The 19,752-nt window shown below is 44.0% G+C and overlaps 1 protein-coding gene across 1 annotated transcript in view; it reads right to left on the bottom strand.

The window, feature by feature from the left end:
- Positions 1–14,176: 14,176 nt before the first annotated feature.
- Kiaa1549 (KIAA1549 ortholog) overlaps positions 14,177–19,752 on the bottom strand; it is an 84,556-nt gene continuing 78,980 nt past the window's right edge. The window contains exon 20 of the mRNA XM_005405541.1: positions 14,177–19,649. Coding sequence (XP_005405598.1) covers positions 19,443–19,649 — 207 coding nt within the window. The 3' untranslated portion in view covers positions 14,177–19,442. The remainder of the gene's footprint in view (positions 19,650–19,752) is intronic.

The raw sequence follows: 19,752 nt of genomic DNA, 5'->3' as shown, positions 1-19,752 counted from the left end.
AGAACACATAAAGAATGAAAATCAGACCCCCCCGCCAAATTTAAAGACCCAATCCAAAGGGCAGAGGGAAGAGCAGCGTGGAACATATAGGAGCCACTGCTGGACGAGCAGATGGGTGGAAGAACCCAGCACATGCAGTGGCCAAGCGCTGCCTGCTGGACCCGAGAATCCCTTCCGGGCAGCCCACGTTGTTTCGACACATGTAGCACAGTAGTGTCCAAAGGGCTGTGAAAACCTAAGGGAAAATGAAAGGGGACAAACACTATAATGCTTGGCTTTGGCCGCAGGCCTGTCTTCTCCAAAGCACACTTGCAACATAGCTGTTTATAAATAGTTGTTAAAACTGCTGAAAATAAAGCCTACATTTAAACAAACAAAGCTGATTACAAACAATCATTGACCACGGCTGGACTGATGCCCAGCCGGGAAAGGATCACAGTGCAGGTGGCAAATGTGGAGCGAGCCAATTCCTGCGTACACAGAAGCCCTTCCATCCCTCCTCCCCACTGGAGCTGACTGGACCGAATGTGCAGTCTCATCCTTCTATCACAGGCATGGCCATCTCCATGGAGAAGGAGTAAGAGCCAGTATTGTTCTGTAAAGATAAGCAAAATCTCTCTTCTCAGAGATTTTGGTTAAGCCAGTGGCTTCGTTCCCAAATTCCGTATTGTTATAAGCCAATATAAAGTTCTGAGAATAAATTTCCTGTTTCCCTGAAAATGAGACCTAACCGGAGAAAGCAAGCAGCCTTGAAAACTAGAGATCAAAACTGCCATCCCCAACCACCTTGTCTCGCCTGCCTTACACAGCAGCCATGGAGCAAGAGAATAGTGAGCTATAATCTTCTGCATGACACTGGCTGTCACCATGGTAACAACCAGAGCTTGTCTTCCAGTACCTGACATTCTGGAAAAGACAAAACTGGGGACAGTGGAAAGATCAGGGATTTCCAAGGATGAACAGGCAGAGCAGAGAGGATTTTTTTTAGGCAGGGAAAGGACTCCATGTGGTCAGTGGATATGTGTCGTTATAAACTTGCCCGAACTCATAGAAGACGCAAGAAGATGAACCCTAATGTAAACTATGGGCTTGGGGTGACAACCACACAGCCACACTGGCTAATCAAGTGCAATGAATGTGCCACTCACGTGGGAGACGAGCGTAATGGAGGAGCCCTGGGATAGGTAGGGCAGGCTACAGACGGGAATTATCTGGGCTTTCCACAACTTCTTGTGAAGCCAAAACTGCTCTAAAAAATAAAATCAGTCTTTAGAAAATACACTGATTTAAAAGCATTTGGAAGACTTCTTTCCACCCAGGAGAAAGGTGGTATTTTATGTACAGAGTTAAAAACCCTTGAATTTAAACTCTCCAATGAAAAAATACTAACAGAAGGATAACTCGCATGTCTTATGTACTGGCACAAAATTGTAATACCTAAATTAGTGCATCAAGTTTGTTCTCAGGATCACTTACTAAGATCAGTTACTAGGATAATTATACGTCGCTCATTCACACTTTAAGGGAACGCTACTCTTTTATTTATTTTTTTCCGGTACCGGGAATCGAACTCACGACCTTGCGCTTGCCAGGCAGGCGCTGTGCCACTGAGCTAAATCCCCAGCCCCTACTCTTTTATTTTGGGAAAATGTATGACATACTGCCCATGTCAGCTCAGCCCTCCTCATAGCCTGTACTTGACCCCAGTTTTCTGGATGTCCAGGCAGACGGTGTATTCATCCTATCTCCCAGCCATGTCACTTGGTCATCACTGGTCTCTGTGAAGTCCCCTCATCTCACTCTACTATCCCCACGCCCCTTGGCTCCTGCCGCCATTCCCTGGGCAATTTCACGGGCCTCTGTACTCGTTCATGTAAAATGCAAGGTACTAGAAGCCCAGCTGCTTGCATTTATATAGCTTGCATCTCACACCGCCACTTACCCTTTTCCCTCAGAGGTGATATTTCTGAGATCCACAGAAGCAGCCAGGGGTCCCAGTGGCCCACAGGATCCTATCACAGGGTTAGCTTCTTCACCTCCTGGGAGACAGACTCCCACCTGTTTCCAGGCGCATTTCCACAGCACGCTGGGATGAAGATCCTGAACGCCACCTGCATGCGCCTGGGATTGAATTCCCTGGGGAACAGCCCAGATGCAGTATAGCTGGGATTGCAGAGGAATCATTATTTACACGAAGTCCTCTGGGATAACCAGCCTTCCAAACCGACACACAGATACTGCGTTCAGTTTTCCCACTGAAATTGAAATCGACTTCTTCGTTTCCTTCCAGCCCCCTTGCAGGGCAGTGCCAGTCAATAAGCATAGCGTGCCCATCATTAGGTACTGGATAGATTCAGTTTCACTTTGAATCTGAGAAAGTATTGCTTTTGATGTGCAATCAGTATTAGTGTTTTCTTTTAACGTGATTTTTTTTTTAAGACGGCCATCAATAAAATCCTAGACAGCATGCATTTGAGTTGAATTAAGAAATCAAATGTATGCCCTGTGGCTATATTCCTGGCGATAGGTAGATTTTTCACCTGCAGATATGCCAGGGCCCTGCCAAGTCCGGGAAGAGATAAAGGAAGGAAATGCACTCAAAAGGACAGCTCCACCATGGACTTTTTTGCAATTGTGAGTGAGACCACTGTGTATTCTTCCCAGGAATGAACCTAAAGGTAAATGCTATCATTTGCTTCTGAAAGGTCATCCTGGCCATGACAACAAACAATAGGACCAGGTTACAAGGCTGGGTGATAACAAGTGACATGCCAAACTGGTGAGGAACCTTCTAACACTGTGGTCTAGGAAGTGCAGACTGAGGATATTTTGGATCACTCTTACCCTGTAGGACACTAGAATGTACATGCCTGGTAGGTATGGGGTTTTAATGATTTTAAAATTATTTTTGGGACCGGAGATATAGCTCGGTGGTGCAGCACCTGCCTGACAAGTACAAGGTTGTGAGTTCAATTCCCCATACAAAAAACAATTATTTTTAACACTTTAAAATAATTTCCTCTTTGGACGTGGTGGCGCATGCCTATAATCCCAGCACGTAGGAGGCTGATGCAGAAGGATCGTTGCGAGTTTGAGACCACCTTGGGCTACAAAGTGAGCTCAAGGCCAGCCTGAACTGCATAGCAAGACCCTGTCTCAAAAAGACAAAAAAACAAACAAACAAAATAATTTCCTCAAACTTGATATGCCATTGTAAGAGCTAAATTCTTTGGGAGACAAACAAAATCTCCTGCTTGTTTGTATTGAGAAATGGCAGTTTCCCAATGTATCTCAGACAGATACTGGAAGAAGGCCCCTAGGTCAATGGGGGCAAAGAAATCATTCATCTCCCAACTTTCCGAGGCCAGCCCTCTCCTTGGGACAACCCCAGAGGGTTGGAGGAGGTGGAGTGGTCACCATGGATACTACTTGAGAGCTGGGAGGCATTTTCATGTAAGGTGAGTTAGAATTTAGTCATGGTCTAAGAAGATAACGTTAATTTTTTTTTTTCCCAGAGCTGAACATTTAACCTAATGTACATAAATTATTTTTACTCACATCTGTGTGTTTCCATAAAATTCAAGGAGGTAATGTGAGCTGGCTAATGTCACATCTAATCAGTTTGGGCTATGCAGAACTTATTGTATTAAGTTAAAATATAAAGCCATAGATAAAAGAAAAGAGAAGCCTACATTAAAAGCCTACGTTAAAATATAGAAAGCCTACACTAAACTATAAAGCCTACGTTAAAATATAGAAAGCCTACGTTAAACTATAAAGCCTACGTTAAAATATAAAGCCATAGATAAAAGAAAAGAGAAGAGAAGCAGAAAGATACACGATTGGGGTCTCCTGCTCCCATTCTGATAGTCTCTGCCTTAGACCATTCACATTTAAAGTGGTTATTTATTGGGTTGGATAAATGTCTACTGTACTGTTACTGTTTTCCACCCATTATCACCCCCCAGTAACACACACACACACACACACACACACAAATAACCATAACAGTGTGTTGTGATACGATGTATCCTAATAGTAGTAGTAATGAGTTATACAGTACAAGTTTACAATAGTAGACTCAAGCAGTTCCTACCTCTGTGTATGCGTGCACCTGGATGGTATACAAGGGAAATGAGGACGGACACGTTCCTGCTCCTCAGAGGAGCTCCAGTCTTCGCCTTCAGCCTCAATGTTGTCTCCTGGCTTCTAGCAGACTCTTTGGCTTCTGCCTTGGATCCTTCCACATTCCAGCATAGATTCGCCAACTTTCTGCCGCAGATCCATAGCCCTCCTGGTACTGACTTGCATGGAACACTGCAGTGAGCTCCAGACCAGTCTCCAGTGTGCAGACACCCTCTGCACTCTTCCTCATCCAACTCTATGGCTGACCGTCGTAAGCCAATCTTGTAATTTCTTGTATGTCTGTCTGTATATATTGTGTTATACCTGTTTCTCTCATAAGACCCTGATTGATATAGCATCCCTCAAAACAGAAAAGAATATGTATATATATGAATGTGCATACATTTAAGGGGAATGACCTCTGGAAGTAAGCATCTCCTTCTAAGACACTACCCTTTTTCAAAAGATCTCCAGCCTTCCCCTAAGAACCACCCTCCACCACGCCAATGGAGGTCCAGGGAGTCAAAGAACCACTCAAGGTTATGTCCATGGTAAGGAGCAAAATGGATCCAAGCTGAGATGCCGTGACTGCAAATGCAGGGCCTGGTTCCCCTACTGTACACTGTACAGTTATCACCCTCACTATGCTAAGATGACCCTCACTAGGGTGTGTTACAATTTACATCTCGAATGTCCCCTGGTGTCCTCCTGGACCCTCCCTTTTTGCTCCCTGGCTGCTGTACTGTGAGCAGCTTTTCCTCTGCTATGCTGCTGTGCTGTTTCTGCCTGGGAATCAGCCGGAAGTGGACTGTAAATAAACTTTTCTTCCCCCCAAATAAACCTCTCTCCCTTTGAGTTGTGGGTGTTGGGTACTGTGCCTCAGTGACAAGGAAAGTGACTAAGAAAGGGTGTAACATGCTGTAATAGACATTTACAACAATTTTAAAATCATTCTAACCAAGCTACCCACTCAACTGTATTTCTCAAGGTTTTGTTTTTATTCACAGGTAAGTACATACTGGGGGATAGGAACCACTTGAGTCTACTATTGTAAACTTTTACTGTAAACCCATCATTACTACTAGTACTATTAGGATACACCATATCACAGTACACTGTAACACTTATTCATGTGTGTGTTACTGGGGAGTGAACCACAGGATCTTTGCACTGAGCTACATTCCCAGCCCTTTTAAAGTTTTTTTTGTTTTGTTTTTGAGACAGAATCTTGGTAAGTTCCTCATTTGCCCAGGCTTGGCTTGAACTTGCAATCCTCCTGCTTCAGCTTCCCAGAGTGCTGGGATTACAGGCATGTGCCACCACACCTGGCTAATAAATTTTCTTAAAGCATTCTAGCAAAACTCAATTTTATTACTACATGAGCTTTTGGGTTTGACTCTTCAGCTTTGGCCTGTGGAAGTGGATATTTTCAGTTACAAAGCATCTCAGTTACACAACCTACTACTTTTGAGCAAGTTGCAGAGCAATCTTAGACAGCATTGTGGGAAACACGAATGATGGGGCGGGTGGTTGTGATTTGTGAATTCAAAACCATTGTGTTCTGAGGCTTGCCCTACCTGTGAAGCAGTACAATATTATTTGCAAGTAAAGGTAGATTGGTCATAAATATGTAAGAACTCTAGGACAACTGTTTTTTTTTTTTTTTTTTTTTGGTTTTTCTCCGGTACCGGGAACCGAACTCACGACCTTGCGCTTGCCAGGCAGGCGCTTTTGCCGCTGAGCTAAATCCCCAGCCCCTAGGACAACTGTTAAAATAAAAGAAGTACAATCAGTTTGCTAAGTGGGGACAAAATGGAATGATATAGAACGCTGATATAAACGAGAGAAGGCAGAAAAATAGAGTACTACAAAAAAAGAACAAAGATAATGAATGGGAAACGGTAACAGTACAGTAGACATTTATCCAACCCAATAAATAATCACTTTAAATGTGAATGGTCTAAGGCAGAGACTGTCAGAAGGGGAAGGGGAGACCTTGAAATGTTGTCTTCAAAAAGCCTGCTTTGAAATATAAACACATAGGGGGCTGGGGATTTAGCTCAGTGGCACAGCATCTGCCTGGCAAACACGAGGTTGTGAGTTCAATTCCTGGTACCAGAAAAAAATAAAAGAAAAAAGAAAAAAAAATATATATATATATAAGCACATAGATAAATTAAAAGAAAAGAGAAGCAGAAAGATACACAATTGTTATGCCTTGTATCTAGATGTCCCCCCAAAGTCTCATGCAGTCACTGGATTAGGGTGTGTGGTTCTGGGATTAAAAGTATAACGCTGGGTTTAAGGGTGTCCCACCCTGGGTGTGGGTGACACCACTCAAATGGCAGGTGGCCTGGATGCAATATAAAGGCACAGAATGAAGCTGCTTTGTTACTTCACTGCTTTGCTGCCTTCTGCCTGCCCTGCTTTGCCATGGACTGTTTCTCCTCTGCATTGGAGCCAGCTGACCATGGACTTAAAACTCTGCAAACTGTGAGCAGAAATAACCTTTTCCTCCTTTAACTTTGGGTGTCAGGTATTTTGTCTCAGCAGTGAGAAAAGTAAGATAGGAATGCTAATACTAATCAAAAGAAAGCAGTAGTGGTTAAACTAATGGTATAAATAAGTCACACCAATTTCAGACAAAGCAGGCTACAGGGCAAGGAAATTTATCAGAGATAAGAGGGGCATTATGCAGTGATAAAGGGGCTAATCATCTGAGATCTAACGATCCTTCATGTGTATGTTCCTAACAACAGAGCATAAAAAATGTCCCATGAAGCAAAACCTGATAAAACTTCAAGGAGAAATACACAAGTCCATTATTACAGTTGAAGACTTCAGCAGCCCTTGATCAGAAACTGACAGATTCAGCAAGCAGAAAGTCATTAAGGATATAGGGGGACTGAACAACCCCATCAAATCAACTGGATTTGACTGGAATTTATAGAATACTTGATCCAACAACAACAGAACAACAACACTCCACTCACATCGAATATTCATCAAGATAGACCACATCTGGGCCAAGAAAACACATCTTAAGGAATCTAAAAGAACAAACACCCCCCATGTATTCGGTTGTTATGTTACATGAAATAATAGACACCATTAATCTGAAATGTATCTCACTAGCCAAGGAAAATGGAGTTCATCCTTTAAAAAGCAATGAATTAGACAATTTACTGTGAAATGACAATTTATTTGCTGCCTATTAAAAAACTGCAGTGGAGCTGGGGATATAATATAGCTCAGTGGAATAAGCACCCTGCCTGGCAAGTGCAAGGTCCTGAGTTCAATTCCTGGTAATAAACAAACAAACTTTAGAGTTTATAAACCTCAAGCAATGGTTTTTGTTTTTGTTTTGTTTTGTTCTGTTTTGAACTCAAGCAATAGTAATATTCAGTTGAATTTTGTTCAGAACCAGAAGCAAAAATTGGTCTGTCTCTCTGCTGGTTTTCTGTTCTCCTTCCTTTGCACAAGGGTAATGCATCCCAGCTCCTAAACAGACCACTTTCCGCATGATCCTCTGAACCCAAGTCCCACATACTTGCTCCTCTCTCTTCTGAGTCACCCTAAGCCTCCCCACCCATGGCTCAGGCTCAGCAGCACACAAACAAGTCTCAGGGTGCTAAGGCTGCCAGATTTAGCAAACAAAAAGACAGATGCCTAGGTAAATTTGCAATCAGATAAACAACAAATAAAATTTGCATGTGTGTGACCCAGGCCTTATTTGGGAAATACCTAAAATTCCTCATATATCTCTGAAATTCAAACTTAATTAGGTGTCCCTTATCTTATCTGGCAAAACTGCCATTTATCCTATATCCCTACCTTCCAGTTACAACCACATTTCTGAGTCTCTGCTTAACAAAACTTCCAGAAGAGCTAAGTTCATTTTTCTTGTTCACATCGTCTCACCCTCCTTCATCCCCTCTCCATGTGAGCTCTTTCTGTGGCACTCCAACGAAACTGCTCTTGTCAGGGTCTTTGGTAACTCCCAATAGCCCCCCAGTTGGAGCAGGGCATTTGTCTTACACCCCAGCATGTTCCAAATCCTCAGTGTTTGTGACAGTATCTATCACATAGCTGCTGCTTCACAGATATTCATCTAATGAATGCATTCATGTACCTGTAATGTGCTTAGTGAATTTATTCGCTGTTTCATGAGATTGTTTGGCATTGAGATTGTTCTTTCATACAAGTAACAAGTCCCACTCTTCTAATTGTGGAATCACATGTAATAATCGTGTAAGTATTTTCCCAAGACATATCAAAAATGACCTCCTCCCACCTTTACTTTATGCCATGTGCCTAGATGTCCCCCAAAAGCCTCACACAGTCATGGGGCGGGGTTCTAGAGTTTTTGATTGATTCATGGTCCAATGCTGGGATTATGGGTGTGAGTGCTTTACCCACCCTGGGGCGGGCAGCCTGCATACAATGTAAAGGAGGGAAAGAGGCTTGCTGCTGCTCCTCCCTTTTCGCTCTTGCTGCTTTTGCTGTTTTCTGCTGCCATGAACTGTTACCCTCTGCCATGTGCCTCTCTACCTTGGAGCCAGCCAAGTATGGACTGGAATCTCTACACACTGTGAGCAAAATATACCTTTCCTTCCTTAATTCTGGGCATCAGGTATTTTGACTCAGCAACAAGAGAAAACCAAGATGTGCATCATCAAGCACAAGGTGGTGGAGGTGTTTCCCACTGTGCCGACTCTGGGGAGAGTTTCAGTCCCACGTGACTGCAGATCCAGAAACGTCCCATCCATAGCTCCCTCTCCCTTCCAGCTGTGAAAGTCCCTACCTCCCATCTCACAGGTTCATGGGTCTCGGCAAACAACTAGGGGAAGCTGGGCAGACTTGGAGCCCAGACAGGCAGCACTCCTGCTGCAAGACACAGAAGCAACAAGCTTAGTGCTAATATAGGGATGTCTTCCTCAGGGGATGTGAGAATGGCTTCACTGAGAATTTGTATGCTTTTTAAACTGAGCCAAGACCTACTTTCTATGAGTGCTAGTTCTGTGTGTTGGAATACCATAAAGCATGCCCACCCTCTTTCTCATGACAGCACTGCAGATATTTGAAGACTATTTCTCTCTTATAAGCCTTCACTCCTTTTGGGAAATACCTGCTATCCTGAGTCCCGACTAAATGGAAAACTTTCCAGTTCTGTCTTTCTGGTGACTGTTCTCTGACTCTCCACCCAGTTCACAAGCATTTCTTTCAACATGTGCAGCATAAATTCTTCACATAACCAGCAGAGGAGAAATCCACATAATGCCCCACTGGGGCACTACATTTCTGTTCATAGAGCTTAAGGCTGGGTTGATCTTTTAACCCCCCCTAATATTCCTAGTGATCTCCAACATGTCCATTAACTTCCTTCCTTATAAATTCTTGTTAGGTCATAACCTCTTTATCCTACACAGGGTTAGGTCATAACCTCTTTATCCTACACACCCATTTGAACCTAGAAAAACTTTACAATTAATAAGAATAAAATCATCGCCAATTCCTTGGCCCTGTGTTTAGCTTTCCATCGACTGTAATACTACCCTTCTAAAGCTCTGAGTGATCTGAAACTCAGTAAGTAACTATGAATCCACTGATATTAGCATACAAATATTTACAGCTTCTGAGGTCCAAGGGTCAATGACCACCCAAAGTGAAATCTTATCGTGAAAGGGGATGTTGCCTGGGGAACTTTGTCAGAGGCCCAAGTCTACTTCCACCCTTGAGAAATAACTGAGATGTTCCTCCCGGTTGGTCCTCCATCCGGCCAGTGAGTGGGGAGGAAGAGGGGCCCGTCTGGGCAGGAAATGCATGGTAGAGACTTGCTGTGTACCCTTAGTTGGCAGGCAAATGATAGAGGGGAAAGTGTTAGAGTGCATTCCAGTCCATTTCCAGTGGAGAAACTACAAAAACCAACCCCATCTCTCTGACAGACATCTGTAATCTAATTTGCTGCTGACAAGCCAGCTGTTATCTAATTTACCTCCTGACAGGCATCCTGCTCTGACCTAATCCACAAATGTCAGTCCCTCCTAGAAATGTCCTGGCCACTCAAAGAAAGCCAAAACCTCTCCGCCCCTACATAAACCCAAACTCCTTGCCTCTTGGCACACGTGGTCTCTACCCTTAGAGTCCCACCCGTCACTCCCATTCCAATAAAATTCTCTTCTCTGTAACTGCACCTTGTACCTGCCCACCGACCTTACAGAAAGAAACTCCCAACCTGCTAGATATCTGGGAAGAGTTTGTGTTCTCTAAATTCGAAGAATGAATTTTAGAAACAATACAGGTTAAGAGCAGAATATATTTATTGAGGAAAAAAAGCTCTGTCCAAGAGAGAGACAGAAAGGGACCCAAGTGGGTTGCCAAGGAACCTGCCTTTTCTAGGGATTTTTATAGAGCAAAACCACAAAGGGAGGCGGGTCCAAGGCAGGGGAAAAATGGGAAATCACAAGGTGGGCATGAGGTGGGACAAAACTATGATCGGCCAGTAAGATTACAAGTACAGTTGTTCCGGTAAAATTGATTAAATCAGGATCAAATGGGGAAGCGGGTCACGTAGCAAGCTGCCATGAATACAGATCAGGGGCTTTTCCCATAGGGGACTGGGGTAGTGACTCTTCCTGGCTTTTTCAAGGTGACTGATACCTATTTAGAATATGAATCTCTGATGTCCATCCCTAGGGAGGTATGTGGGTGCATTTGTTTCATCTTTTGTCTTGAGGTCTGGCCCACAGCAGCAGCACTCCCACAGTTGCAAGGTATCCCATCTTCCATACTGGCCTTTGAAGGCCTAGCCCTGATTGCCTGTAGTATTTCCATCTAATTCAGCTGCCTACAACACAAGGATAGACTCACAGTGAAGGAAAAGACACCGAGGCAGACATTTTCATGAGGGTCCCTCCAAGGCATTGTGTTTGCTGAAGTCTCAGCTTTGCCCAGCATTGAAGCCAAAGGCTAGAAATTGAGCATAGCTGTCTGGACCCAGCCTGCCGCCAAGCTCTCTGCCTCTGCCCCTCCCTACCTGCGTGCAGAAGGGGCCCGGGGGCTGGAGCTGTTACAGCGCTGGTGTTGCTGTTGAGTGAGCAGCGTTCTCCTCCAGCAGTTCCTTCCCCCGGAAGCTTTCCTGCTGTTCTCTCCAGTCCACACCTTCACAAGCTCCAACCCCTCTGCTTCCCCTGCCCCTTGTTTGTCCTGGAAGCCAAATCAATAGCTTAACATACGGTCAATGACCAAGCAAGTCATCCTGATCGGTCCTAACCACAAAGCAAGATCAAACTGGCTGACATTAAAAAAAATTCCCGGGGGCTGGGGATTTAGCTCAGCAGCAAAAGCGCCTGCCTGGCAAGCGCAAGGTCGTGAGTTCGGTTCCTAGTACCGGAGGAAAAAAACAAAAAAATAAAAATAAAAAATTAAAAAAATAAAAAAAATTCCCTAGAATTTTGATGCTGGTTATTTCTGGTGATAAAGTTATACTGGTTTTTACTTCCTTCATTTCTGCTAATCTACGTTTTTTTTTTTTTGTTTTTTGTTTTTTGTTTTTTGGTTTTTTGGTTTTTCTCCCGTACCAGGAACCGAACTCACGACCTTGTGCTTGCCAGGCAGGCGCTTTTGCCGCTGAGCTAAATCCCCAGCCCCTAATCTATGTTTTGACCAGGAAAGGCAGAACAAACAAGGTGAATATCAGTGAGCTAGTATATGATGATTACATTTTTAAAACTTTCTTCTACTTTGTGACCCAAACGGTCTCACCAGGAACCCAGAAAGAACAATACCTAAACCCTGTGCTTGGGGGACTTCTTTTTCTCACTCGGAGCTGGATCCAGACCTTGTTTGCTTGTTTGGATTCTGCTAGAAAGAATATCCCTAAGCTCTTCCAAAGCAGCCACAGTGCAGAACTCCTGTTGGAAACCAACACTGACGCTCATGTATGCTGAACTACAGTGACCTTATTTCAGCTTGTAAGTCCTTCCCCTTTTAACTTCTTGCAATAACATTTCCTTTAAAACTATCTTAGAGCATTTGCCATGCCAAATGGAAGAAGTCACTAATCTAAGGTAAATTCCCATATCACAGAACCCAAATCCCAACACCAGCACACATATGTGTTAGGACACTGAAGATGTCCACAACTCTGGCTCTCCGAAGCAATGTCACGGCGTAAGTTTCCCAGACAGGCTCGGGTTTATCCTTCTGTAATGCTATACTCTGGCACCATTACAACATAATAATAGTTAACTACACAAACATGGTTTACTAGACTTGTGGCTATAATTTCTCCAGGATTTAATACTACAGATATCAAACATATACCACCACCCCTACTTATTCCAAAATAAGGGCAGAGGGCTGGAGATCTGTGGAGGATGAACATTACTAAATAAGTGAGGAAACATCCAACAGTAAGATTTCATTAATCATCTCACTCAGGACCAAAGGACCTCTCTTTTATCTTTTTTTCTTCTTGTTTATCTTTCTTGTTTATCTTTCTACCTTAAGTTGTAATTGGTACATAGAGATAAGGAAGAAAGAGGAATATTTGTGGTTCAGATTCCTTCTGCTGTCAACCGAATAGTTCAGGGCAAGCAAGGCCTGACCTTTCTGCTAAGCCTCACCTGCTTCTAGAGACTTCCTGTTCTTCTATTGCCCTGAACCTGTTCTCACTCAGAGCATGTACAATTTCACAGGGAGTTCTATCAGTTCGCATGGTGTTTTTGCTCTTTTGAATCTAAACCAATATTTATTAATACATACCATATATATACACACACGTACACCCTTGTGCATGTGTGTGGTGCTGGGGGTGGAAGCCAGAGCCCTGTGCGGGCTAGACAAGAGCTCAAGCTGAGCGACACACACCTCCTGCTCAAGATGGGCTAAAACTGTCCTAATGATTTCTTCAGCTATGTCTACAATATTGGGATATATAATTATTAGGTATATATGTATATTCTTAATTTCCTCGTTTTTCTTTTGAAGATTTTCTATTTGGTCAGGTTTGCTTAAGTTTCCATAATGCTCTGTTCTTGTTCGTTAGGGATTTTTAAAAATGTACTTAAACATTTGAAATAGTCTTTCCATGCGGTCTGGTTTTTTTCCATTTTCAGTTTGGAACGGTCCTTCTGGTTGACCTTGAAAACTCTTTCTTTCCCCAGTGGTGCTGGGCGGGGGGCGGGTGGTGCCTCGCGTACTTAGCTTGTGCTGTCATGAGCTACACCATTCTGCCACACCTGGGATCATTAACTGTGGCTCCAACGTCAGCAGAAGCCATGGACCCTGAGAAGGTCTGCCAATCTGAGGCTGTGGAGACACAGGACAGAACCATAGCAGACCCCATGGCCTTTAACCTATACCTATACATTAGTTTCTTTTTATATTTTTAAGGAATTTAGATTCAGAGAAAATTTACAAAAATGGCACCCAAGGTTTCTGTACACCTTTGCTACAGTTTTCCCTACTGAAGTCTCAATAACCACAGTAAAATACCCTTCTACAAAACTGTTCACTCAAGTACAGACTTTTTTGGCTCTCACGAGGGCTTCCACTAGAGTCCTCTGCTGTCATCCTCCCTCGATTCCACACTTTGCTTACTTGTTGCGTGCCCTGCGATCTGAGTTTCTTGTGCTTTTCTGACTTGCCCAGGGCTTCTCCTTTGCTTGGGTTTCATAAACAACTTCAGGCTTAGCCTATTACCTTTCAAGGGTGTATGGACTTCAATCTGCTCATTTGTCTTTCTAAATTGTAGAGTCCTAATCTTTTAATTCCAAAATGAAATCGCTCTTCCTGTGTGCATGGGTTTGACTGGTAAGAGTAGAGCACAAGAGAGAGTAGAGGGCGTGGCCGCGGTAATGTGAGTGAAAACATTTCTGCAGATCCCACGCTGAATGGGATACTTTCGATTTAATTCCTCGGCAAACAAAAGTACTAAGTGTTCTCTCCAGGGACACAGCCTGAGAGAACTGAACTGTCACCTGATCCAACTCTTCAAGTTTTACAAATGAGAAAGCGATCATGTTGCAAAGGAAATAAACAGAAAATATCACGTTGACACCATTTCATAGCATTTATTGACATTTCCATTTAAAATGCTAAGAAAGCTGTAAAAATTGTAAACATGGAAACCAAACACTTGCATAAATTATTTCCAAAACTCTACAGCTCATTAGAAAACAGTGCAGCTAATTGGAAGGTAGAAACATAACCGACAAAGAGAAGGGCAGGTTCAATTACTAAATCATATACCCATACTGAGATTTAAGTGCCCGTTTGAGACCAGCAAACTATGATTGTCAAGTTCAGGCTGCAGGATTGATGCCGCAGGCGGCTCCAATTTGCTCTGCACAATTTCGTACATTAATCGTCATCATCTAGGAAGGAGGGTGCAGGAAGAATCAGAAGAACAGGACCTTGGAAAGGGGGGAGATGAGTCAGCACCCCAGGCAGAGCAGCTCCTCAGAGCAACCTCTCCTGTTAATGCTCCCAGCGAGCCCTTGGGAGCCAGCAATGTCAGGAGCATTTCACTCCACCTTGAAATGAGTCCCTGGTGCTTAGAGCAACTGAGTTCCTCTAGCACCTCCCTCTTCTCTTCCCACACTGCAGGAGGAACAGGACGGGGTGTCTGGCTTGACCTTGGCCCTGGGAAGATGAGTTATGAGTACTTGAAATCTTGTGGGCACGAGGAAAGACTACTCCAGGTAGTCCAGGAGGAAGGTTCTACATAATCAGGGACAGTAAGATTCAAATTATTCCATTTTTCACTCAGTACCTTCAACCTATTCACTCGTTCTTTAAATGCAAAATGGTCCCAGAGCAGAAAAACTCTGGGGAAAGAAGGCAAAGCAAGGAGCCTGGATCTTTACCTACCCTGTGGGACAATGGTTTGGACTCAAGGTTATCAGGTGAAGACATTGATTGCTTCTCTTGCTTTACCTGCTGGATCCTAACTGCTTCATGTACCCGAAGCACTTTAATATTCCTTCTCTACTTCTATGCTGCTGTGTGTTTGTAGCATAACTTGTAAGTGTATTGTTACACACACAAACATGGGATTAGCACTGCACCTTGACGTTTCAGCTTTCAAGTCTTTTTAATAGTGGACAAAGGCGTCCTAGTTTAAATATCAACAATCACCTCCAGAAATGTCAAAAGAAACCAGAAATGTGCATATTCCTTGTTCACTAGGTGACAATCGTAAGCTTAAACATTTCATGAGTGTTACAGCAGTAGCCCATGAAAGCCCCTCTACGGTTACAAGAAGAATGTAGTGTGTTGGATTCAATGTAAAAAGTTTCATGGATTGTGCCCAAAATGTGTTTGTGCTCATGCGGCCCATCTGCAGGTTCAGAGGTGGCCTTTCTTGTGCTCCTGCCTGGGCCAAATGCGGATGAGCAGGCTCTGGTGATGAAGTCTGGAGCCTTGCTTTGGAGGTAGAAATGACCTGCTGAAAATTTCACTAAAGCTAATGTGAGACTTAAGCCTGGGCAAGCCCCTGGCCCCGAGCCCAGAAAACTCAACCAGCCTTCCTTCCCCACGTCGATTACATTCCCATCTAAGAACTCAAGAGGAAAGGCCCGGTGAGGCTCCTTTAATGATTAACTTGGGAAGCACAACCAAGCAGATCTGCATGGGGGACGGCTTGCTTAATGGAGCACACATGAAGTTATCATACAAATGCGGTAAACACTGGCCTTGCTCGTGGGAAACGGGAGACTCATACAGCAGAGAATGACTTGTTTCAGCCCAAAGCCTTCCAAGCACACCTTCACCTCCAGTTTGCGTCACAGGCCTCGTACCCTGAAAAATCTGGCTGCCAAAAACGCACTGCTTAAAAGCCACATGCCACTGAGATCAACACACATTCTGAAATTAAATAAAACTGGGAAGAAAACTTGTAGGTATCTGTGAAGAAGTCAAATGTATTTATTCATAACTTGGTATGCACCACACCTGCAGCAGTTGTTGGTACTCTCCTCCCCCTCCCCACAGTGGAGCTCTTCCATGTAGACCTTTACCAGCCTGGTCATTCATTTGTTGCATTACTGCAGATGCTCCTCCCTGCACTACTTCCTCCTCTGAAGCTCCCTATGCTGTCCCTACACTACAGCAGATCAGAATCAAAATTCATTTTTCAAAGACAGCATACTCCAATCTGCACATGCTCCCCCAGGCCCACTCTGGGCTCGTCCCAGGCCATTTCACCATAGGCCTGGGCAGCTCCTCTGTCTTCATCCAAGTAACTTCTGCAGTTCACTTCTCACCAGAACCCAGCACTCTGAGATGTGCGACTTCCACAACTTCTTCTGAGTGCCCAATGCACTTGTGTGCTTTGAATGAATGTTATGGATGTTTTTTAAAAATCAGTATCTTTCATCTTTTATACCCATCTGTAATATCCGAGTTAGAGTCTAAGATTTCAGAAGGCAGGGCTCACATATGCTGACCTGTTTGGTGCCAGACAGAGCAGAAAATCAGGAGCAGAAAGATACTTGAGATGCTTTTTGAAAGTCATGGGAGAAAGAGAATTTAAAATAAAACAGGAATGAGGAAGATGAGTCACACCAGGCTTTCCGTTTTTGCTCTGGTTGCCTAGGTGTGAACCCGTTCTCTGGTAGGTCACAGCATATCACACAGGCCATCCCAGGGCATTGACACAGAAAACATGCTACATTTTCACAGTGCTTTATGCTCCCTCCTCCAGGGAAGTTTGCACACAGGATCACACCTGGTTCTCACAACCAACAATCCCAGGAGGCAGGCAGGGGAGGTCTATACTTGAGGAAGAATGAGGTTCAGAGAAAGAACTTGGCACAGTGGATTAGTGACAAAGTTGACGCCTCCAAAAAAATCTTCTAAAAAATGCCGGCTCAGATTTATAGTTTCTTTTACCACTAGTACTTCTAAAACAGGAAAAAAGAAGAGACCTAAAGTTTAACTTTGTGTAGAGCGCTTCAATCTGTGGAACTCCAAAGCTACACATGATCAACAACAGGACTTTCTTTTAAGCAAAGAACACTGACTAAGTGTCTGGAGCCCCACTGAGCATGGTGTGTCACCCACAGCCAGCGCATTCTGAATCTGGCAACTGGTCAACCTGCTGTGGGCGATGTCTAGAGCAAACAAGTGCAAATCAAGTGTGCTTTGTTTTTCTTCAACCAACAGAGTGCTGGTGATCCCACCGGGGCCTGCTCACACTGCTCCATTCACTAGCAGTACTTTGTTACATGTCGTCTTTGGTCTTGACATTGGTTTAAAGGTGTATTGATTCTAAGAATAAAAATACAGGTAGAATCCCTTTATGGTAGCTGGAAAGGCATCACAACTGTGGTCGCAGTTATATCCTTGGCAGCAGAGACCCGTTTCTGCAACTTACAAAGGAAGTAACCACATTTAGGACACTCTGCGTGCGAAACACTTATGACACGGAGCAGAACCAGGAGAGAAAGGGCCATTTATTCCATCTGCTGTCACATGATTTGAATTCATCGTAAGGGTCCATCATAAAACTCGGGGTATGTGAAAGTCTTGACACCACATTTAGGAAACCTGATCTTTCTGAGTGACACAGAGAGAGGATCCTCCACCTTGGGAACAGTAAAGTATTAAAACAAGAATAAGAGGTAAGAAATCAATCTCGAGGAGGAACTTTTCTCCCATGCATGTTGGAGCCTCTGGACACAGCCAGACAGGAGCTTCTGGATACACTTCCACTTCTCAGAATGGACTTTGCCTGGTCCTGAGATTCTATACCTGTATCACAGGCCTAACCAGCATGACCCTGAAACCAATGACTACACTCTGGAAACTTGTTCTAGCTGTATCCAGGGTCTTTAAATTTACTGCAGATACACAGATTCTGGTTAGGCAGAATCCTGAATTTACCTTATTACCTATTGTTTAATCAAAAGTATTAGTTCATCTGCTAAAAAGAGGCCCCCTAGTAGAAATCTCTTCTGTACACATGTACATCCTTCGAGTTTCACTCAAGCATCAGAATAGAAAACCACTGTCTTTCTGACTATAGCACGGGAAGGAGGGAAATGCTAACTTCGGGGGTACATTTTTGGTGAGATGACCCACCTCTCCCTGGCCCAAAGTGCACAACAGTTTTAACAGTCACTCAACAAAGTAATAACACAATAAAATCAGGATGAAGGGCAACTTTCCTTTCCTTTGTGGTCTCAAAACTCCTCTTCACACTTCTTGATCTGTGACAGAGGCTGAACTGGACTCGTTTCCAATTCCGGAAATTCCAATTCCGCACACGGGGAATCTGATCGCTAAGATGGATCCGTAGCAACTGGATGATCCTAAGACTCGTCAGAAATGATGTCTGCTTCCCTAAGATTTTTCATCCGGCACGATATGTGAGCCAATCATCAGCAAAGTGCAAGGGTCTAAGAGTGAGGACCCCTGAGAGCCTCATTCTGAGGGGCTGACCTTCACCACATGTGCAGAAGGGGGCTCCACCTGGAGCCGCAAGTGCCCAAGTAATAAACAGCAAATAGAATTAAGAATGAAAATCTAAACATTGATATGTATTTTGATTAACCAAATAAATAGCTCCCCCACCTCCCCCAAACTTGGGAGTTGTTTTTCTTTTCTTTTTTCCTAGAACAAAATGAAACCTCCAACATGTTCTTCCACTGTAAAAGCCAAAGTCGCATTTCACACACAAAAAGATGAAGGGGATTTCGGAGCTTTAGCACCAGAAAAGGAGGAGGAAGAACGCAGTGATGGCTTCATCTGGGGTCACCAGGCTCTACAATCTATCATTTGGTTTCTCACTAGTAGCTTTCTTTAAAATTCCCCAACAGTCTTAAGTGTTCGTTGTTAATGTTACTATCAAAATAAGTTCCTAAGGAGGAAAACAGGGAAATCAAACTGTTAATGAAATGTCTTCAAATCTCTCTTCTCAGAGAACAAAGCAGCACGTGCGTGGTACACCTCAGTCCAAATCCCACAGAAATGCTTGGTTTCCTTCTGCCCTGTATCATCTACTCCACCTTTCGCCTTTTACAAGGAGACTAACTTAGTAATTTTGTTAGCTTAGGTTTATGTTTCATTTTTGTGAAGTGCTGCTGGCTTTTGGCCAAAAATACATACATTTCCCGAGTGGTCACCAAAGGGCCAACCTAAGTAAAATTATCGTATGAGTTATGGCAACATCTGAAACTGCGGCTTGTTCCCTCAGGCGGGCAGCGTGCCCAGGAGATGCTGCTCCTCTTCTACACATCCGCTCAGTTGATTTCCTCTTGGTCTTGCTTCCACGGGAAGCGGATACCGGCAAACCTACGTGGCAGGGCCGATCAGCTGTGGAAATTCTGCACGGCGCTCTGTTTCTGGGAGAGCCGGAGCAGCTCCTCTCGGATGGCTTTGATGAGGGAAGCTGAGGAATGTCCCGGCTGGAGGTCTTCCGTGGAGCTGGTGGGGTAGCCCAGCCCAGGGCCCTGCAACCCACGATGGGCCAGATTCCCAGGAGGAGCCGAGGGCTCCCTGCCCGAAGTCCTTGGCACCTGAAACAGCGGTGAAGAAGAATATTCTTGATGTCCAAGCATGTGGGGCTGAAAAACATGGCAAATGTTACTGCACTTCCCATGTGAGGACCAGAGGGAAGAT

This window comes from Chinchilla lanigera, unplaced genomic scaffold (genome assembly GCF_000276665.1).
Source record: "Chinchilla lanigera isolate Chin_1 unplaced genomic scaffold, ChiLan1.0 scaffold00093, whole genome shotgun sequence".
Lineage (NCBI taxonomy): Eukaryota > Metazoa > Chordata > Mammalia > Rodentia > Chinchillidae > Chinchilla > Chinchilla lanigera.
The sequence above is the reverse complement of the archived record's forward strand: the minus strand, read 5'-3'. Positions and strand labels throughout refer to the sequence as shown.